The 19,908-nt window shown below is 38.1% G+C and overlaps 1 protein-coding gene across 1 annotated transcript; it reads left to right on the top strand.

The window, feature by feature from the left end:
- Positions 1–5,122: 5,122 nt before the first annotated feature.
- On the top strand, positions 5,123–19,852 carry ada (adenosine deaminase; the record flags this gene model as incomplete). Its single annotated transcript, XM_079226072.1, has 11 exons — positions 5,123–5,269; positions 8,671–8,732; positions 9,398–9,520; positions 11,281–11,424; positions 11,514–11,629; positions 13,475–13,599; positions 16,561–16,632; positions 17,113–17,214; positions 17,525–17,592; positions 17,716–17,845; positions 18,901–19,852. The coding sequence occupies 11 exons, from the start codon at positions 5,123–5,125 to the stop codon at positions 19,003–19,005; spliced, it is 1,194 nt and encodes a 397-aa protein (XP_079082198.1). The 3' UTR covers positions 19,006–19,852.
- Positions 19,853–19,908: the final 56 nt, after the last annotated feature.

Here is a 19,908-nt window from a genome sequence, read left to right as displayed (position 1 = left end):
GGATTATAACTGAAACAGTTCAGCAGTGAAAGTAGCTACCTGTCTGGGAGTAGTCAGGATGTGCTGTTGCTTTCTCTGTGGTATTTTGGAAACAGTCTGAAAGTATGCATTGTAACTCTTCACAATGTTTATGGATTGTCTTTTGATCAATTTCTGGGAAATATTTGTACTCATGTGTGGTAAGAAGTAATGGGAGCTCTAATAGTTCCTTGGATTTACAAATGTGGACTTTATCCATGATGTAAGACATCATTGATCCCCAGGGAACTTTATAGACATATTCAGTTGTATATCAAATAAATAAAATAAACTCCATCCAAGTGATGAACACATGTATGTATCACTAATTATAATCCAGTAATTGAATATACATACATATATATATATATATATATATATATATATATATATATATATATATATATATATATATATATATATATATATATAAATAATTAGTCTTAAATGTGCAATAATGTAAAATTAGTTTTTTTATACGAGTAAATCAGCTGTAAGACATGGCTGTGTTACGGTTGGTTGACTATGAAGCCTGTCTGGTACAGATCTCTTTATGTTGGATGCTGGGATTAAATCCCTCAGTCTGGTGTGAATGTTGGTAATTTGATTAACCGTCTGGAAGCCAGGCCAGGTATCCATTTGCAGATATTGATTTAGTTTTTTCTGGATGCACTGAACAAAGGCTTTTTCTATAAAGTCAAAGCGACCTCTGGTGGCCAAGTATGCATATAGCATAAAGTGAGGACCGAACTGCACTGTGACCACTGTTCCTCACTGACTAACAAGACCCAGTGTTTGCTATTTGCTTTATTATTACCCCTGAAATATCTGATCATAGACAATATTTTCACGTTGATAATGAGCCCAAGCATCATTTGCATATAAAGTTTTGTTCTACAAGTCTATGCATCTGGTTTTATAACACAATATCTAAATGTATTGGACACCTTGATGTCATGGCTTAAAAGCACAGGTGTGAATAATAATTCATAACGAGAGGGCTGTCCTTTGCATCTATTATTTATTAGTTAAGTACTTTTATATAAACATAGGGGATTTACCATTGAAATCTACACATCATGTGTATTTTAAAGGCAGATTATATATATATATATATATATATATATATATATATATATATATATATATATATATATATATATAGCTAAATAAATAGTTGAATTTCTCAAGCTTTTGAGAAAAGATTTTTCTCAAGATTTTTTTCATGTCAAGAAATACAATGTATATACTCAATAACTGAAATTGTAACTAAAAAAAAAACAACTAAAAAACTGAATAACTACAGAAATGTACAGGCTTTCTGTTAACTGTCAACATTTTCTGAGGCATTTGGGGACCATGACCTATATAAATATTAAACTGTGATCATTTAATGGAACAGAGCTTTGTGTAATAATGTAAGAAGGAATGTGCATGGCCTGTTGCCAGTTCAAAACATCTGCTGTGAAAAAAGGTCAATTGGACTGTACAGAATATGAAGAGTAAATATGGACATTTTAGTGTCATACTAAATAGGTTGTGAACATGCACAAGATGTTTCGATGTTAACATAAGCCTATGGATGTATTAAGTACCCTGTCCCAAACAGGGGAGAGTCCTCTTCCATCACATCTATTTTCCGCTGCTTGAGGTTCAAAAACTCGGTGCAGTGTTTGAAACTACTGAGGAACCAATGATGTGCTGTAGATCAAGGAGAGGCAGAGAATACTGCTTTTATATGACCGAGGATGAAAAGAAAAAAGGGTTTTATTGTTCAGGGACTGAAATTGGGCCTCATACATACTCGTTTGTGGACGGATATATTTGACAATAATAAAGACTGGACCCACCAAGTTTTGATATAGAATTGTATTGTAGAGGATGAATACACAATAACAAGATAAAGGCTGATTTCTTTCTTGGCTAAATAATAATTAAATTTACAAGATTGAAGCCTCAGTTGAAAGAGGATTACAGATGCATTACAAATTAGATTTTACTGGTGTAGCTTTGTTCCATGTGGATTATTTAAATGATGTGGCCTAAAATATCTCCATATACCTTTGTGTACTTCTTACTTGGAGCTGTTTTCATGGTTTGGGTGTGTAGAAACTGACAGCAATTATTTTGTTAGATTATGTTCCAGTGCCAACTGCTGGGCATATCTAATAGAAGATCATCCCAACGGCAGAACCAACGACTGCCTTTTTAACAGCTGTCCGCAGATAAATCCAGACAGACTTGGCTCTCATGAGGCTAGCTCAGTCCTGTTCCTCTTTCAGGAGGTCATGTGGTTGTGGGGTTACAGATCTGGTGAAAGTTTTGTCCTTGACCAGAATGTCTGCTGTGTGGAGTCTGTCCATCATGTCTCAGGCATGACAGCTTTGACAGATTCAACAAGCACTCTTTTCAATTTATTGTCTGACCCAACTGTCAAGTCATCTTCTTTTTCTCTCTTGGGACAAGTTTGACGACCAGGTTGCTCATTTTAAGCAACTCCAGAACTGCTCACTGAGGATTTTGACCACTACAACTCTCTGCTAAGTAACTTCCACTTTGGATAAACCAGTTTTGGGACATTTTAAAAACTAATTTAGGGATATCTTGAACCAGTGCTGCATGGGAATCAAGCAAAATGTGTTTCCTTTGCAAACATCTGAAGTCTCTCCAGCTCAATTCAAAACTATTATATATTTTTTAATTAGTCCATAATTATATTGATTTCTAAATTGCTCAGTAGTCAACCACTAAAAACACACTTTTTCGTGCTGCCAGTAGGTGGTGTGAATCTGAAAAAATTGTATAAAGATTTGTGTGCACTTGAGGGATTATTTTTGCAAATATGTTTCAGTTATTTACAGTCATTAAGTCCTTGTATGTTAAATAGGTTAGTGGGATGTGGGTTAATCAACCAATCATAATGTATTATTGTATTTATATGTTTTATTCATAATCTAAATCTGCATAGTAAGACATATTGAAGTAAAAAATAGGACTACAATATTTTCCTCCAAAATGTAGTAATAATTTCACTTTGTTAGATTGTTCTTATTTACCCAACACTTGGTTTCATAATATCTGAATAAAATACAACACTTGTGTGAATGCTTGGAAGACACTACTACTGCACATTTATAGTTTCACAACGTTTGACGCAATTTTTCATTCATCATGCCAAAGTCTCAGTTTTATCCCCTGAAGAAAACTGCAAGCACAAGTGAAAGCAAGGCCCTCCGATAAGAAACATGATTTATGTGTCAAAGGTGGTTCTTTGCAATATCTCTTATCTTTAGTAATGTTGTGAGAGAAAAAACTATACCGCTGGGTGTTCAAACACTGATGGGCAGGTAATTGATGCTTGTTTGTGTAAAGGCCAAAAGAAGAAACAAGGAAAATAAAGGACCATTGTCATGAAGGGTCTTGTGTTCTATTTCACTATAGCTCAAAGTATCTCTTAAGATCTGCTACAGAGCCCACAAATACTTTCCTGAGAGGAATCTCTGCAGCTGTTTCTCTGTTTCTAAGCAGGACGATCATGCCAAATGTTTCCTTTGTCAGCAGCAGACATCTTGGCAAAGGAAGTGGAAGTAGACGAGCAAGTCACACACACAGACACTAATGCTGATCAGATCAGTTTCAGGAGAGAACACCGCTGGTTAAAATCTTATATCTGCAGCCGAACCAGACTAAAAGCTTGATATTTTAGAGTGTGTTAACATTTTAACATTGTAAAGTTGTAAACCAATTTAAAAAAAGATGTAACCCTTGTGTTTTGTTCATATTTTGCTGTGCTCCCTCATTGCTGTATGTGATCCCATCTACTGTGTAGGTAAAAGTAAAAGCAATAATAATTCCTTTAAATATACATAATTTAAACTAAATATGTAGAACAGTATTGAAGCAGTAATACTTTCTTTTGCCACAAAATGAGCTTGAAACATTGTTCTTACGCCACGTTTTATAGTACAAAAGTAGCATCACAATATACCGACAGTACCAAAAGTAATAAAAGTACTCATTATGCATGACTTAGTCACTCAAGTTGTTCCTAATAACTTCATATAATGTTTTTGGGCCATGGGGGTTCAGTTAAATGCACACAATTACAGCCTCAGCAGTTTTTCTATGGGTGCTAATTGTAAGTATCACACGCTACCAGGGAGGCAAGGTGTGGTGGAACAGGGCTGTCGGTCATTTTGAAAGAGATAGACACAGATTTTCTCATGTGCTCTGTCTATTTTTTGTTTGACACAAAATGCAAATTTAACAATATACCTTTCCTGAAATATTTTTTTTTTTACTTCTTCAAACAACATTAATTAATTACTAATGTGTTGAAATGAAATGGGTTAACAATTGACTATGATGGTAGTTTCTTACAGTGTTTTTTGGGGGGACCCATGCTGTCCTTGTATGTTAAATAGGTTAGTAGAATGATGGTTAATGTATATCAATATATCATAATTGTAAAAAATATATTTAAAAGTAGCATCCATTTAAAAATCCTTTAAAAATAGTTATTCAATAAATATTCAATAAAATATAAGTGTAAGTTCATAAACTGAATTGTATATATTCTATATTAAATCAGACACTGATTGTGCTGTGTGTATTACATCTTCTTATTTTTTAAACCAAAAATGATGTTGTGCTGGTTAGGGGGTCTTTGGCTGAAAAGATATTTCACAAGGGGTACATCACTGAAAAAAGGTTGAGAACCACTGTCCTAATGCAATGCACCCTGTTTCATTTTACAATTGTAATAGATTCATGAGCAAATGTAGAGTTTCATTCCACCACTACTTATATTGGACATGGGCATCCTCTTGAAAAACTATCTTTGCTCTCAGACTAAATTTGAAAATTGTACCCATATATATATATATATATATATATATATATATATATATATATATATATTAATTAGACCAGCGGTAAAGCTCGTATCACATGGGTTCAAAGCTGCTGCCATACAGATCCGTTAATCCGTCTACAGTCTACATGTGTTGGTACAAACTCAACCTGCGGGCTGCTCTACAGTAGCACCAATGCACTTGGTGGCTGCTGTTTGCCTCTTGATAAAAGGAAGGCGTGTCCTGCAGCCATGCACATAATAGCCAGACGAGCAGCGATAGGCTTCGGCTCCCCAGTCCTCAGCTCCCTGTGCACCAGCAGACTCACCGGCAGCCGCAGGCTCTTTACCGCGATGGCCGAGCTCCCGTCCGATCAAGTGGTGTTCAACAAGCCAAAGGTACGTTAGCAGCCGGTGGCTCAGTGCAGTATTAAGTAATGACAGCGAGATGGAAAGGTGGTGGAAAACTTGTGAGAAACAAAAAAAAAACAAAAAAAAAATGATTTACCGCCATTCGTGTGGGTGGGTGTGCGCGCGTGTCTGTGTGTGTGTGTGTGTGTGTGTGTGTGTGTGTCTGTTTCTGTGTGTGTGTGTGTGTGTTTCTGTGTGTGTGTGTGTGTGTGTGTGTGTTTGTGTTTGTGACCCGGAGCAAAATACGAAAAGAACATTTCACTGCTTTCAGTTTGACATGTGACAACCTTAAAACACAAGCCCCACGGTGATGACAACTTTTTACAGATATTTTTTTTACTGAGCACATTTTTTTTATTTATAAAACAGTGTAATTTATGTTTTACCCTGCCATTGAGCAAAGACATGAAGCTAATATGAAACTTGGATCCTGCTTTTTAACAGCTTGCCTTGTAATCGATTGTAACTTGTAATCGTAATTGCGCATCATGTGGGATGAAGGGCACTACCTTTTTCCACGTGCGCTTCTCTTCACTGCTATAGAAACACACACATGTATTTGACTGTTTATTTCATGGTATGTTGGCTCATACAGAGACGGCTCACTTACATAACCAAGCCTTGAGGTGAAATATGGACCTGTCATTCCCAGCCATAGTTTCACATGCACATCAGGCACATCAGGCCTGGCATGTCCACACTGCTGCCCTTTGGAGTCAGAGAGTTGACTGAACATGTACCTAATCTGCTGACAGTAAAACAGGAAATGACACAGCAAAGCGAGAGTGGGCTGCATGTTGATAAGAAAGATAACACATTGTAAAAGGAGAGGCCTTGTTGGAGTGAAGGCTGCTTGAGATAATCTCATTAAATATTAATTTGCTGTTGTGGAAATGATAGCACTTGTAGGGCTGTCTGTCGCAGCAACCATCGGTTCACCATCCATGCTCCATATGCTGACAGTATTGTCACAGCGTAGTAGCTATAAGGTTATTACAGTGTGTGCTCATGTAGTAAGTGCTGTTTGTAAGGATATGTGATTGTTAGTAGTGCCGAGACCCACGATTATATTCATCATTGATTAATCTCTTGATTATTTTCTCAATTTATTGTCAGAAAACAGTGAAAAATACCACTAAAATCCACATCTAACATCTTCAAACGTCCAAAATTAAAAAAAAAAATGTTAACAGTGATAGCACACAAAGGAAAGTAGCAAATATATTCAACTGAGAGAATAAAAACGTGCATATTTTGGCAACAAATTTAGCGATAAAGAGAATAGTTGTTAGTATTTTCTGGGCAATCGACCAATTAACTGTTTTATTTCACTGAGCTTCTGTTCGGGGTCAGAGTTACACTCTGATAAGCTTCAACTAGATCAGATCATATTAAAGGACCACTGCGTACAATTTAGGCAGAGTTTCTGGGCAGAAATTGAATATTATATTCATAAGTATGTTTGAATATGTGTATAATGACGGACCTAAAACTAAGAATTGTTGTGTTTTCTTCAGCGTAACACAACAATTCTTAGCCCTTCATATCTACATAGGGAGCGGCTCCTCTTCACGGAAATTGCCATGTTGCACTGTCATGTTTCTACAGACCAGAGCGGACAAACCAAACACGAGCTTGAGAGAGGGCCTTTCACATTTTTACGTTACCTCAAGGCCACCGTAGTTCTCTGACACACATGAAAAGGGAGGATTGAGCAGAAGGGTGTTCAGTCCGTATGCAATTTGCAACCTTACCGCTAGATCACACTAAATCTTACATAATATTCCAACTGAGAACTAAAGACTGTTTTGTATTTTTGTTTGTAAAATGACTTGAGTTTCTGTTCCGGTCCAGATGAACATTATTAATGATAAATAAACACACAATATAACAATTTTGCATCACAACTGAAATTGAGTGCTGTGCTTCTCATTCACTATGTTCAGAGGCAATCTGTATAATCGCTTGATATAACTTACCACAATGTGCAACAGGAAGTGCTGTGTGTACTAGAATAATTTCCACAGAATTTGCAGATGGTTTAACCAGCCGTGAACCACTGCACGCTACACCACACCAGGCTTTTCATGGAAGAAAATAGATGTAAACAAAAGACACACTCAAGCAGTTTCAGTAACACATATTTTTTCTTGTTGTAAACATTTGATCTCCAGTGTTCATTTTTTACGTTCTATAAAAGTAGCAAGGCGATAAGGAAGCAGGTTTCAAAAGCATTTGGCCATAGTTGGTGCTTATTAACTATTAACAGATTATCACAGGGTACTTTCTTGATTTAGTAATGTATTATTTGGCTCACACTTAAGCAGAAAATTGGGGAAGACATATCACCATTGAATATTAAATGATCTCTCCTTGTCCAAGGTGGTGTCTTCAAATGTTTTGTATTCAACCAAAGCCCAAAGATATTCAATTTACAATAATATCAAACAGAAAAAAAGCAGCAAGTATTCATAATTGTGGATCTGGAAACAGAGTATGTTTACATTTTTACTTAAAAAGGACCCATCAATTCTAAATATCTAAATGGTTGCTGATTAATTCTCTGTCCTTTGACAAGTCAATGTTTTTTTTACTCGTCCAGTTGAAAAATATTCCACCGAGCCTTTGTGCAACCACACCCCTTTTTATATGTCAAGAGAATATTTCCTCTTCTAGAATATCAATAATATTAATAAAAAATCACCAGGGGTGAAAGTAAGACGTCAAACAGCTGAATGGAGTTTAACTGAGGTCATGAGAAGGCTCATTGACTGCTTTCATAAACTTTATAGATCCAACATTTTCATAATACAGAAAATAGTGTGTTCATGTGTGACTCCATCACTCATAGTCAAAAGTTGATAGTGAAAATAAGATTGTATGGCCTGGAAGTACAAGAGTGTTATCTAGAAAGCATTTGCTGCTGTGTCAAATCAAAAGCAGCGTTCCAAGCTGCTTCTTTCGCTCTTTAATTTCAGCCAGCTTCCTAACCAGAAAGAGAAATTAAAAGTATGCTGTCAGAATTTCTTTAAATTAAACCTCACCCTGACTGATGAGCAAAGTTTAGGCCTCAGCTGTTGAAAGAGGAGCAGAGATGTATCGGTGTCATCGGCCTGAATAAATCGCTGCTCTCAGCACTTTAACCAGAGCCAGAACATGTCATCTTCTTTGACCCTTTGCTGGCCTTTTCACCACTTCTTGCTCAGTCCTGCATACTGCATTCATGATGGGCTGCAGCCAAAACGTCAAGCTGCAACATCAGCGCCGCTGTGCTTTCTAGCGGCTCGGTTTTTGTAACACGAGTGGGTATCTTCAGTGGCAACATCCATCTGTTTGAAGATAATTGGTTTGGTTCATTATTTATTATCGCGTATCTTTCTCATCCACAGGTTGAGCTGCATGTGCACCTCGATGGAGCCATCAGGGTGCAGACTATTCTGGATGTTGCCAAGTAAGTTAAGAATTAAGAAAATACATCATCCAGTTTACTTGATTAACTGTACTGAAAAGTAATTTAAAAAACACTGTCAATAAATCGCACAAACAGGTCTATCGGCCAATATTAAATGATCTTGAACATATGGGTCTATATGTAGAAATAAATTACATTCCATAAATGCAAAAGACAGGGACAGAAAAACCACACAGGTTTGTTTTAGTGACTGCAAAATGTGCTCAGAATATATCGTGGTCATATTTTATGGATAACCAAAATGAAGCGATCCTTTTTAACGTGTTAATGTGTTTAAAAAGGAATACTGGTTAATTGTTAGCGGATCTTATATGATCATATATATTAATACGGCGAACAGGTTAGCAAACTACAGAGTAGCTGAAGTCACAGAAGGGTGGGGGTGAACAGGAAACAAACGGAATTAGATAACAAGTGTGATGGAAAGTTCAAGAATTTCTGTGGTTCTCAACAAGTTGCCAATGTTCAAACCCAACAGACACGTTAGTTTGGAGTCGTGTTTTTGTCCACCGGATGAATGGCAGTCAAATATTCACTCTACTAGCTCTCTTTTGTCTCAAATACTAATATTCAAACGAAACAATGTACACGTTAACTTTCAACACTGTCCTTGAATTGTTTTTTTCCCGCTCTCCTCTTTCCAGGAGACGCGGCATTCCTCTGCCAGCAAATACCGTGGAGGAGATGACGCAGATCATTATCCTCCAACAGCCTGCCACCCTCACCAAGTTCCTGGGAAAGTTTGCCGAGTACATGCATGTGGTTGCGTAAGTTCTTGCATGTCTCCTTTAATGACTGAGTTTCATAATTACCAACGGCGTTTTCTTGCTGAGCAGGTGTGTGAGGGCAAAGAGCAATATTTTTGTGTGATTAAGAGTCAGGGTCCACCTTATTACTGTCACAGGAATGTTCCTCCGCAATGTTCTACGACGAGGGTCAACGTCCAGGCAGTTTAACACACATGTGCAAATGTGTCATACAACTATGATGCATCCAAAGTGTTACATCCGCAGTGAGTGGGATGGTCTGTGATTTATGGGGGTGGGGATTCTAAATGCTAGACTTGCAGAACAGGAAGACATCATTATCGAGATCAAGTGTCACCATGGCAACTAAACTAAGATGAGAGTATAGAGTTGTTTGGGAACCCTTTCCGGAGTCTTGTATTCAGTGCTCCAGCGACAGAGTTGAACTGTTAAGAAAAGACCAAATTAAGTCTTTCAGTCGCTCAATAGCCGTGAACGCTTTCAACAATGACGGTCTGTAGTGGCCGGGCTGCAGCGCGCAGTTGTGCTGAATGGACCCTCTTGTATCCAGGCTCTTGAAAGCCTTGTGTGCAGTGTGGCTTTAACAGCATGGGGAACTTGCTAGCTGAGTTTAGCTCATGCAGAATTGTTGTATGAGCTTAGTGGTGATGTGGTGATGTGGTGATGTGGTGATGTGGTGGTGGTGGGGGGGAGAAGATGCTGGAGAACAACAGACATTCAGACCTGTGTAAATGCTGGAAGCTGTGTTGTTGTCCGTCATGTGATGTAGGCCAGAAAGTGTGCTACTGAGTCTAAAGTAATGACGGAAATGGAGCTGTGGTTCTTCTAATATTGTCACAACACATCATGTCATGTAGCACAATCATGTGTAAAATGAGATAAGCATATGGCCAAGGACTATGACAACTACATAAATAAGTGAGGGCTCTCCCAGCTTTATTTATTTATATAGATAGATAGATAAATAGATAGATAGATAGATAGATAGATAGATAGATAGATAGATAGATAGATAGATAGATAGATAGATAGATAGATAGATAGATAGATAGATTTACAAATACAGTTTCTTTTTTTCTTGAAAAATTACTTGAATTATTATTCAATTATCAAAATAGTTGCTGATTAATTTTCAGATTGACAATTATTGCAACGCCAAAAAACAGTAACAGTTGATGTGTTTCTTCTAAATTCACCATTTAGTAAAAAAGGTTTGCATGGGTAACTTTATATGGCACATTTTACTTTACAGTTGTTCTGCTTCCTGCTGCTCTCTTGTAAAACGAGGCACTCTGTGGAGCGATAATGTTCAATCAACAATAACTATTAAGACTTACGTCCATTCACTTTCTCTAAACTGAGTCTACTAGTTGATTTGATGAGAGAAATGATACATGGTTGTTATGGCCAAACACACCGTTATGACCCTTAGCTGTCTTTTATAGATGTAATTTACAATTTGGGGTAGACTGAAATCAAATATAAATATAGGATTAGAAAGTCTCCCCTGCTCACCCCAAAAGATCCTTGCAGATATGTTTTCCGCTACTCTTCTTAATCCTCGAATTAATGTGAGGTATCTAAATAAAATCAGTTATATGAGTAAATAATTATATTGCTAATTTTGAAAGCCAGCATAGTTTAGATGATGGATGAGCAGTGGCTAATGCTTTTATTAGTAAGCTACCGCTGAGATAAGAGCTTATCAGAGCCAAAGGGCAATGTTTTTCATGTTGTGTTTTTCTTTTGTTCTCTCACAGCGGAGACAGAGAAGCCATCAAAAGGATTGCCTATGAGTTCGTTGAGGACAAAGCCAAGGAGGGAGTGATTTACGTCGAGGTCAGATACAGCCCGCATTTCCTGGCTAACACTAAAGTGGATCCAATACCATGGAACCAGACAGAGTAAGTCTTTGGAGAAACCTGGAGTTGGTGTTGCTGTAAGGGAGGGATATATTGAACTCATTGCATGTTTCTGTATTTTCTTCACTCAGAGGGGACCTGAGCCCAGACGATGTGGTGCACCTGGTCAACGAGGGCCTCAGCGAGGGGGAGAGGGCCTTCAATATCAAAGCCAGGTCCATTCTATGCTGCATGCGCCACATGCCAAGTAATGAACTGTTCACACTCCTGTCTGCCAAAACAACCTTGTGAGACAAGGTTCCTCACTCTACTGTCTTCTGTCTTTTCTTAAAGCTCAGCCTCGGTTATTCTCGTCAATTAATGAGCCCCACAAAAAGAAAGAAAGAAAAACAGAGAAGTGGTATGCTAATAATGACAATGCTAAAATGCTGATGTCAAGCAGGTATATTTTGAATCATGTTCTGCATTTTAGTTTAGTGTGTTTTATCTTGCTAACATTTGCAAATTGAACACTAAACAGCTGAACACAAAGTACAGCTGAGGTTGGTAAGAATGTCATGTATTTGTTCATAAACCAAAGTATTAGACACATTTCAACTTTGACCTGATGATGAAATTAAAGAAAAATTCAGGGGGCAAACCAAAGTCGTTAGGATTTATCTTGAGAGGGACATGGACATCTGTATTAAATTTGATTTCAGTGCTTTCGATTTTTAAAACATCAACCAGCTGGTGGCATTAGAGTAAAAGTCAAGGGTTACTGCCTCTGAAGTCTCATTTCACGTCAAGCTTATAGCCAACACACAGACTGTAACAGTAGCGGTAATATGGATTATTATTATGGATTACTGTACGGAGAGAAGATCGGCGCTACAGGATTCATCCTCTGGGGACCAGGAATGTTTGTACAAATGTCACGGGAACTCATCTAATAATTGTGGAGATGTTTCAGTTTCGACCGAAGTGGAGAATCAAAGATGGATAATATTGCCTTCACTAGCTCGGAGAACTAGGATAAGGTACTAATATTTGCTATTTTAGGACTAGTCAATCACTGTGTACAGTCTACACGCTGTACCAGTTAAAATAATGGTTGTAACATCAGCAGTTGCGCGGCAGCCACAGTGACTATAGTGAGATCCGCTCTGCTCCATTTATGCAGCTGTTTCCTGTGTTGCCTAACAGCCAAGTGCAATTCATATCTGCCATTCTGTATTTCACAATACATCTCTGGCACAAACAAGCTGTAATAATACATAGTGATAGAGTGATTACATCTTAACGTTAGAGACTTCCTGAACGTTTGGAGGACGTCTGATTTTGTCATTATACATGAGAATACAAGGTGCTATTTAAGGAAAACATCATCTTATGCAAGCTGTTGCGTAACAGTATGCAGTTGGACTACTGTATGATGATCTGGGACATATGTATGCAACGGTTTTGATTTTGTAAAAGTAGATTATGCTTTCATACAGTATTTAAAGTCAATATGTGACACAGCAAATGAAAGGAATAGTTATGCTTATTTGCAAGAAGATAAGAACACTGATATCTCATGTCTGTACAGGACATGTGGCATTTCCAGGTGACAGTTAGCTTAGTTTAGCATAAAAATTGGAAACAAGGGGAAACAGCTTGCCTGACTAAGCAAAAGTAACACAATCTAAACATTAAACTAAGCTAACCTAAGCTAGTCGGTGGCTCCTGGTAGCTTTATATCTAGGCTACAGTACAGACTGGAGTGGTATCAATCCTCTGATCTAATTCTCGGAAACAAAGAAAATGAGAACATTTCCTAAAATGTTGAACTATTTCTCTAAGTTTTAGTCCTGGTTACTGTCAGCCAGTTGGTTAGTGTTATTTTGTGCTCATCACAGCTGTAGATTGATACAGAAGGATGACGCTTCAACTGTGTCGTCACATTTCACCCACACATCCTGTGTGTGTGTGTGTGTGTGTGTGTGTGTGTGTGTGTGTGTGTGTGTGTGTGTGTGTGTGTGTGTGTGCGTGTGTGTGTGTGTGTGTGTGTTTGTTTGAGTTGGCAGGACCAAATTGTGTAGTAATATAATGTGTGTTTAAAATTCTCCAGGCTGGTCGATGGAAGTGGTGGAACTGTGTAAGACATATCAACAAGGAGGAGTGGTTGCCATTGACCTGGCAGGTGATGAGTCACTCAACTGTGAAGCCAATCCAGAGCACAGGAAGGCCTACGAGGTGAGTGTGTTGCCACAACCAACAGACAGTGATGTTTTTGTTTGCTTTTATCACAGGCCCACGCACCTCATGCATAGCAATAACTTAGCAATATTGGTAATAATCATAACCAAGCTCGGCTAAACCACTGGTTCCCAACCGACCCCACAATGGTTAGCCAAAGGGGGGTCACGATGCTTCTTTGACAACTTTTTAAAGATTATATACAGCTGGCCCATATCTTAGCATTTCACTCATTTCTCAGTAGAAAACTAAATGTAATTGTTATTCTTTACAGTTGGATTATTATTTAAGATATAAACTTTCAAAGATATCTCACAGAATGAAGGCATCCCCTCTCCATTAAACAGACTCGTGCTGCATTAGAAAAGTTAAACAATGGCCAATCGTCACGGAGAAGAAAACACTGAGTTTGTCCAAAGAGAAGCCTATTAATTATGAAAAAAGTTTGCACAGACAAGGAATAGTAAAAAAATCAAACACAGAGGAGGCTAACGTAAACTATATGTCAAAACATAGCAGCGTTGGTTGTGTCCGCCTCTCAGAGTTTCAGCAGTTTGGTAGAATTGTGTGTATTTATAACTACTTTATGCTAGTAGTTCATAGTTTTGCTGGTTGTTTTTTTAATAACTGAAGACGGTAAATTCAAATTGCATGCAGTAATAGAGGTAAATGCTGCCACCTACTTGTTTGGAGCAGGGCTTGTGATTTCTTACACATTTTAACAAGAAGCGTGATTGCTGAAGGAAGATTGCAGACAGAATACATAAGTAGACGGCTTACTCCAGCATTATAGCACAGTGGACATCCTTTTTATTGCTAGCATATTGCATCATTTTGAAGTTGTAAAAACAAGGCATAGAGTCCAGTGTTAGCACATGCTGCAGGCTGATGGAATTATAGCTGCAGTTTATTGCCCCAACAACTTTCAGGAATTCTTGGAAAGAATCGAACGCTTTGTTTTGTTGCGACAGTTAAAGAACATGAAATTTGACCTGTGCATTTAACCCATCCTAAGTGTTTTAAGAGCAAAAGGCTGCTGTAAAACCCCCAGGAAGCAACGTAGGGTTCAGTGTCTCACTCAAGGACACTTTGACGTACAGACAATAGGGATAGGGATCAAACCGCCGACCCTCGTGGTGAACAGATGACCTGCCGACTGAAAACATGCCCATCATCCTCAGCTGTACTATGTGTTCAGTGCTAAATAGCGAATATTAGTATGTTCACACGCTGAGTGATACGTGGTAAACACTATACCTTTCATTGTGTCAGGTTAGCATGTCCGCAGAGCTGCTAGCATGTCCAAAAACTCTTACTCTTGTTTAAATAGCTTCTATGTAACATGTCCCCACACATGAGTCACACTGTCAATGTGGAGGAACGTGTATCTCAGACTTGTTGAGAAGGTATTGAAGACTGGTTTGATAACTTGCAGAATAGGTGCACGCCCTGCGGTACCAGTTTCTATTGTCATTCTGTCCTATAACGGTTCAGATTGCAGCCCGCTGATCTGGCTTTGTGAAAAGGGTTTGGGGGGGTTTCTGGTGTTTCGGCTGACAAACGGTTCCTACTGTTTTACATTTCACCGTCCGAAAATTGTCTGAAATTGATGTGGACTTTAATTTTGTTATCGTTATCCAACACAGAACCGTAGCAAAAGCTAATACTCCAAAAACAATCTCCTCTTATGAACCGACGAAAAAATCCAATTTGGTTTTCAGACAACATTTATTAATTAATTCAAAGAGTACCACAGAGAGTAATCAATTTTACGTATCAGACCATAATGAATGCGGTAGATTAATCAGTTAAAACGCTACAGGGCTGAACGTGGAACAAGTCTTACCTGCGATTGCATGGATGGTTGGACTCGACTATGCAGGGACATACTATTCATAATATTTAGCACATATTTTGTATATACATTTTCAGTGTAATATGAGAATGATTAGTGGATGAAGTATATACTATAAGTGTCCTTATAGTCATCTGACTATTGCTGTTTAATTGCTGTGGTACATTTATTATCACACATTTATATATGCTTGAAGTTTGGAAAAAAACTAGTGAAAATTCTTTATCTATGAGTCCCATTATTAAGATGGCAAACATACCAAGGTTTTTTCAGTGGAGGGCTTTCAAAAGTTTATGGGTACGAATGTGTGAACTATTACATGTTTTCATGCCTCAACTTGTGTAACAATTAAGTTGAAACACAGCTGGTCAAAAGTCATTTGGAGCAAATAATTGATCAATAATTCACAAGATGGTCATAAAATCAAAATAATCCAGTGTAAAGTAAAGTATTTGCAGAGGTTGCACATATTTTTGTTGATTAGCTCTAGTCAATCAAACATCAATAAGGCCGTCATACCATTCAAATGATTTGTCCATATTTAACCTTTACTGTACTAACTTTGCAAAATCAGTGCCCTCTTTCAAATCAAATCTTAAAATATGTTTTTTATCAAAAGGCTTTTTTACAACCACATTGTACGGCTTATTCAATAATGTACAGTTTACTTTCCTAATGCTGTATGCATACAGTTTATGATTATGTATTTTTAATACTTCAATTATTAACACGAAGCAGAACTCACTGAGCAAAGTCCACACTAATATTGATGGTTATCTTCATAGCTGCAAGACCTCTAGATACCTGCAGATTAAGCAAACCATACTTAGTCTAGGATACCTGTTAAGTCTGAGATACACGTTAAGCAAACCATACGTAGTGTGTCCAAGGTTCAGAATGCTAAAATGAAAGCAGATGACGAAGTGCACATGCTGTAAAAATATTTATTTCATTGTTAATTTAATTGTACCGCCCAGTATCCGCTGAAAAACCTGTCTCAATGATAAACCTCACTGGGTGCTGCAGAATCACAGATGTGAAAGCCAGATGTTTGGCGGTGCAGTTTGGTTGCTGATGCGTCTTGTGATGGATTGTGTTGACAGGAAGCAGTGCGCTGTGGGATCCACAGGACCGTTCACGCGGGAGAGGTGGGGCCCCCGTCCGTAGTGAAGGAGGTAAGCCGTTCAACAACAACGTGAGACATTTCTGAACAGGGAGTCTTATGAGAACTTAATTCTCTCAGCAACTAAACAAAACAATGATGTAACGCACAAACAATGTGAATTAGTAAACCGGCAATGGTCGGCAGAGATCCAAAAGAAACAAAATCGACGAAGGAGCAGATTGGGAGTGTCTAAAAATGGACTGGACAACAATTGCACAAAAGGCTACATGAACACCTACAAATACATGTGTAGTGCAATTTATATCTCAGCTGCTGTAATAAAATTGCTTCAGTGAAAAACTACAGTATGTCTCAACAGCCTTAATAAGTGGCCACTCTCTCACTCCCTTAAAGTGACAGTTCAGCTATGCCACAACAGATGCAAGTGCGCCTCTAGGAATAGCCTGCAAATTCTGCTGACATGCACAACATTAAGGATTTTTCTGTGGTGTATAATCTTTTGCCTCTTGACCCGTCTCGAAAATGTTAGGCTGTAGAAGTGCTGAAAGCTGAACGGGTTGGACACGGTTACAGAACCCTGGAAGACCAAGTTCTGTACAAAAAGCTGCTGGCTCAGAACATGCACTTTGAGGTGAGGAACAGGCCAGAATTATCACCATTTCAATTAAAAAGCTGCATCACCAACGAGGTTATTGATTTCTGCAAGAATGTCTATTTAATCTATTAAACATACTGAGCCTACTCATCATTTTGATCATTACAGAGTGGGATTATTTCATCAGGTTGTTATAGTGACATAGCTGACTGCATTATTACAATACCTACCAGTAGGAGAACAGTGCTACGCTGACCTCTAGTGGAGCCTCCAGAATCACAGCTGGAAGGAAGGAAGACTGCAGTAATTACGTTTCTCAGTGCTACCTGTGCTCTACGTATTACAGGTGTGTCCTGTTTCCAGTAAACTGACGGGTGCCTGCGACCCAGACTTCACCAAGCATCCGGCCATCACGTGAGCTGTGTTTATTTTACATTTTACGTGTTTATTTTATTTTACGACAGCCTGGTTATTACCCTGCGTTAAAGTGTTGCGTGATTCATTATTTGTTTGGATTTCCTTGTTTCCTTTGTGCAGGTTCAGGAAGGACAAGGCAAACTACTCCCTGAATACAGATGACCCACTGATCTTCAACTCAACACTGCACCTCGACTACAGCACAGCGCACAAATACATGGGATTCACAGAGGAGGAATTCAAACGACTGGTGAGATCAAATGCATGAATAATTACTGCAGTGGTTCACAGGATGAAGGCATTTGAATATGTTTTTGAAATCATAGCCTGGGGTGTAGACGCCCTGTGCATGGAACAAAAGCCCACATAAAAAAAAGAGTTCTAAAGCCTCAGATTCTTTTAATAATTACAATTATTGATGTATTTTAAACAGTGTGTGAAGAATTATTCTTCCCATCCAGGTTTCATCCGGTTTGCACATGGATTGATCATTAAATAAAAAGTTTGACATTTGGGCAATACTCTTTTCAAGAGATAGATGAAACAACATCTGCCCACTTGGCCCTCTAAAGTTCACTAGATACCACGTGATATCTAGTTTGTAAGCAAGATTTTAACTGGTGCTGCTTGCGTCGCAACCAATTCCACCACCGACGTGTTCATACACTCACTCAGAAACTGAATAGTTTCATATGTCTGAGATCTCTTTAGGCAGATAGTGGATGGCTCGTGCAACACACTTAAAATAACAACAATTTCTCAAAATGATTATTCCAACTTTTTACGGTGGGAGTAACTGACGCTAACTTTAGCTATTTATTAAATTAGCCGACGTTACTATGCGACAGATGGAGCTGCAACCCAGGAAATAGGGCTTAGTCGATATAATCGAAATATGATCAAATCAGATCCACATTTACAAGCTTCTACAATACGTGATGAACACATTTATGCATCAATGAATAATATAATAAACATTATTCTGAAAAGTCCAATTGAGAAAGACTTTTTCTTTTTCCAGTTAAGCCCTTCTTCCACCACTGGAACATCTCAAGTAGACATATTTTGTATTTGACTAAGCTAAGCTAAGCTAACTGATCATTGGCTGGTACAAGCAGTATTAATCATTTCATCTCACTCCATGCAAGATGAACGAATTTCACAAATGTCTGAACTATTATATATATATATATATATATATATATATATATATATATATATATATATATATATATATATATATATATAAAATAGATAATTATTTAATGATCAAGCACACTAAATATGACTTATTGTGTCTCATAGAACATTGGTTCTGCAGAGTCATGCTTCCTGCCTGAGGAGGAGAGAAAAGAGCTCGTCCACAGGCTGTACGAGGCGTACGGGATGGTACAGTCGACTGCCTTTTAGACCTGACGAAGAACAACGTCTGAGGAGGAAGCGGGACCTTAGCCAGGGACGAATCGCTATGAACCCTTAATCTCACCCACCTGACACGGCGGAATGTCTTTTCCTAATTTGTAACCAGACATAAAACCGACAGAATAATATATGAAATATGCTGTTTTGTCACATGGCTGCTGCCTTCACCTCACATATTTGTACATCATTATCTTGTCAGTATTCCATCTCAGTACTTAGATACCTTTTCACACTCCAGTTTAAAGCTCAGTTTCCAAAGGATGTCATGGTGCTCTGCAAGCTGTTAAAAATACGGGCAAGCAAATTATTTTGTGTTTATGAAGCAGTTTTTGTTTATATGAAACCTCTGGATACATTCTTTATCCTGCGTTTACTTCCTGTTGTCAGGAAGAGAATCAGGGAAGCTGTTGATGCACACTTACTCAACAGTCTGAACACTTTGTCAGCATGTAAGGGAAGGAGAAGGGGGTATTTGTTCATCTTTGAGGGGAAAAATGTGCCGAGGGATAATTGAAGAATATGCCATTCATGGGGTTACATATGGCGTACTGTTAATATCCATAGTTTGGTTTAAGGGAGAAGTAATTGAATCAAAGTGTCAGAAATGTGTGCTTTTTGCCCTAAACGTGCAACAGAAAGTAACAGCTCAATACCAAAAGTGTACTCTCACATTAGAACACTAGGGGGCGCACTACAGTCACCTTGATGGACAACCCAGTTGACTGACTGGTTTTGCACATCGTAATTACTCAATTCTTTTGAATTATATATTTATTTTAAACATTGTATTTCCATTTCACTACATAAAAAGATCACTTCCAGTTGTAACAGACACATTTATGGCATAATAAAAGCTATAATAAAATGTTTCTGTATGTCAGCTTGTTTCTT

This window comes from Taurulus bubalis (assembly GCF_910589615.1).
Source record: "Taurulus bubalis genome assembly, chromosome: 11".
NCBI classification, from domain to species: Eukaryota; Metazoa; Chordata; class Actinopteri; order Perciformes; family Cottidae; genus Taurulus; species Taurulus bubalis.
This window is presented reverse-complemented; position numbering and strand designations above follow the sequence as displayed.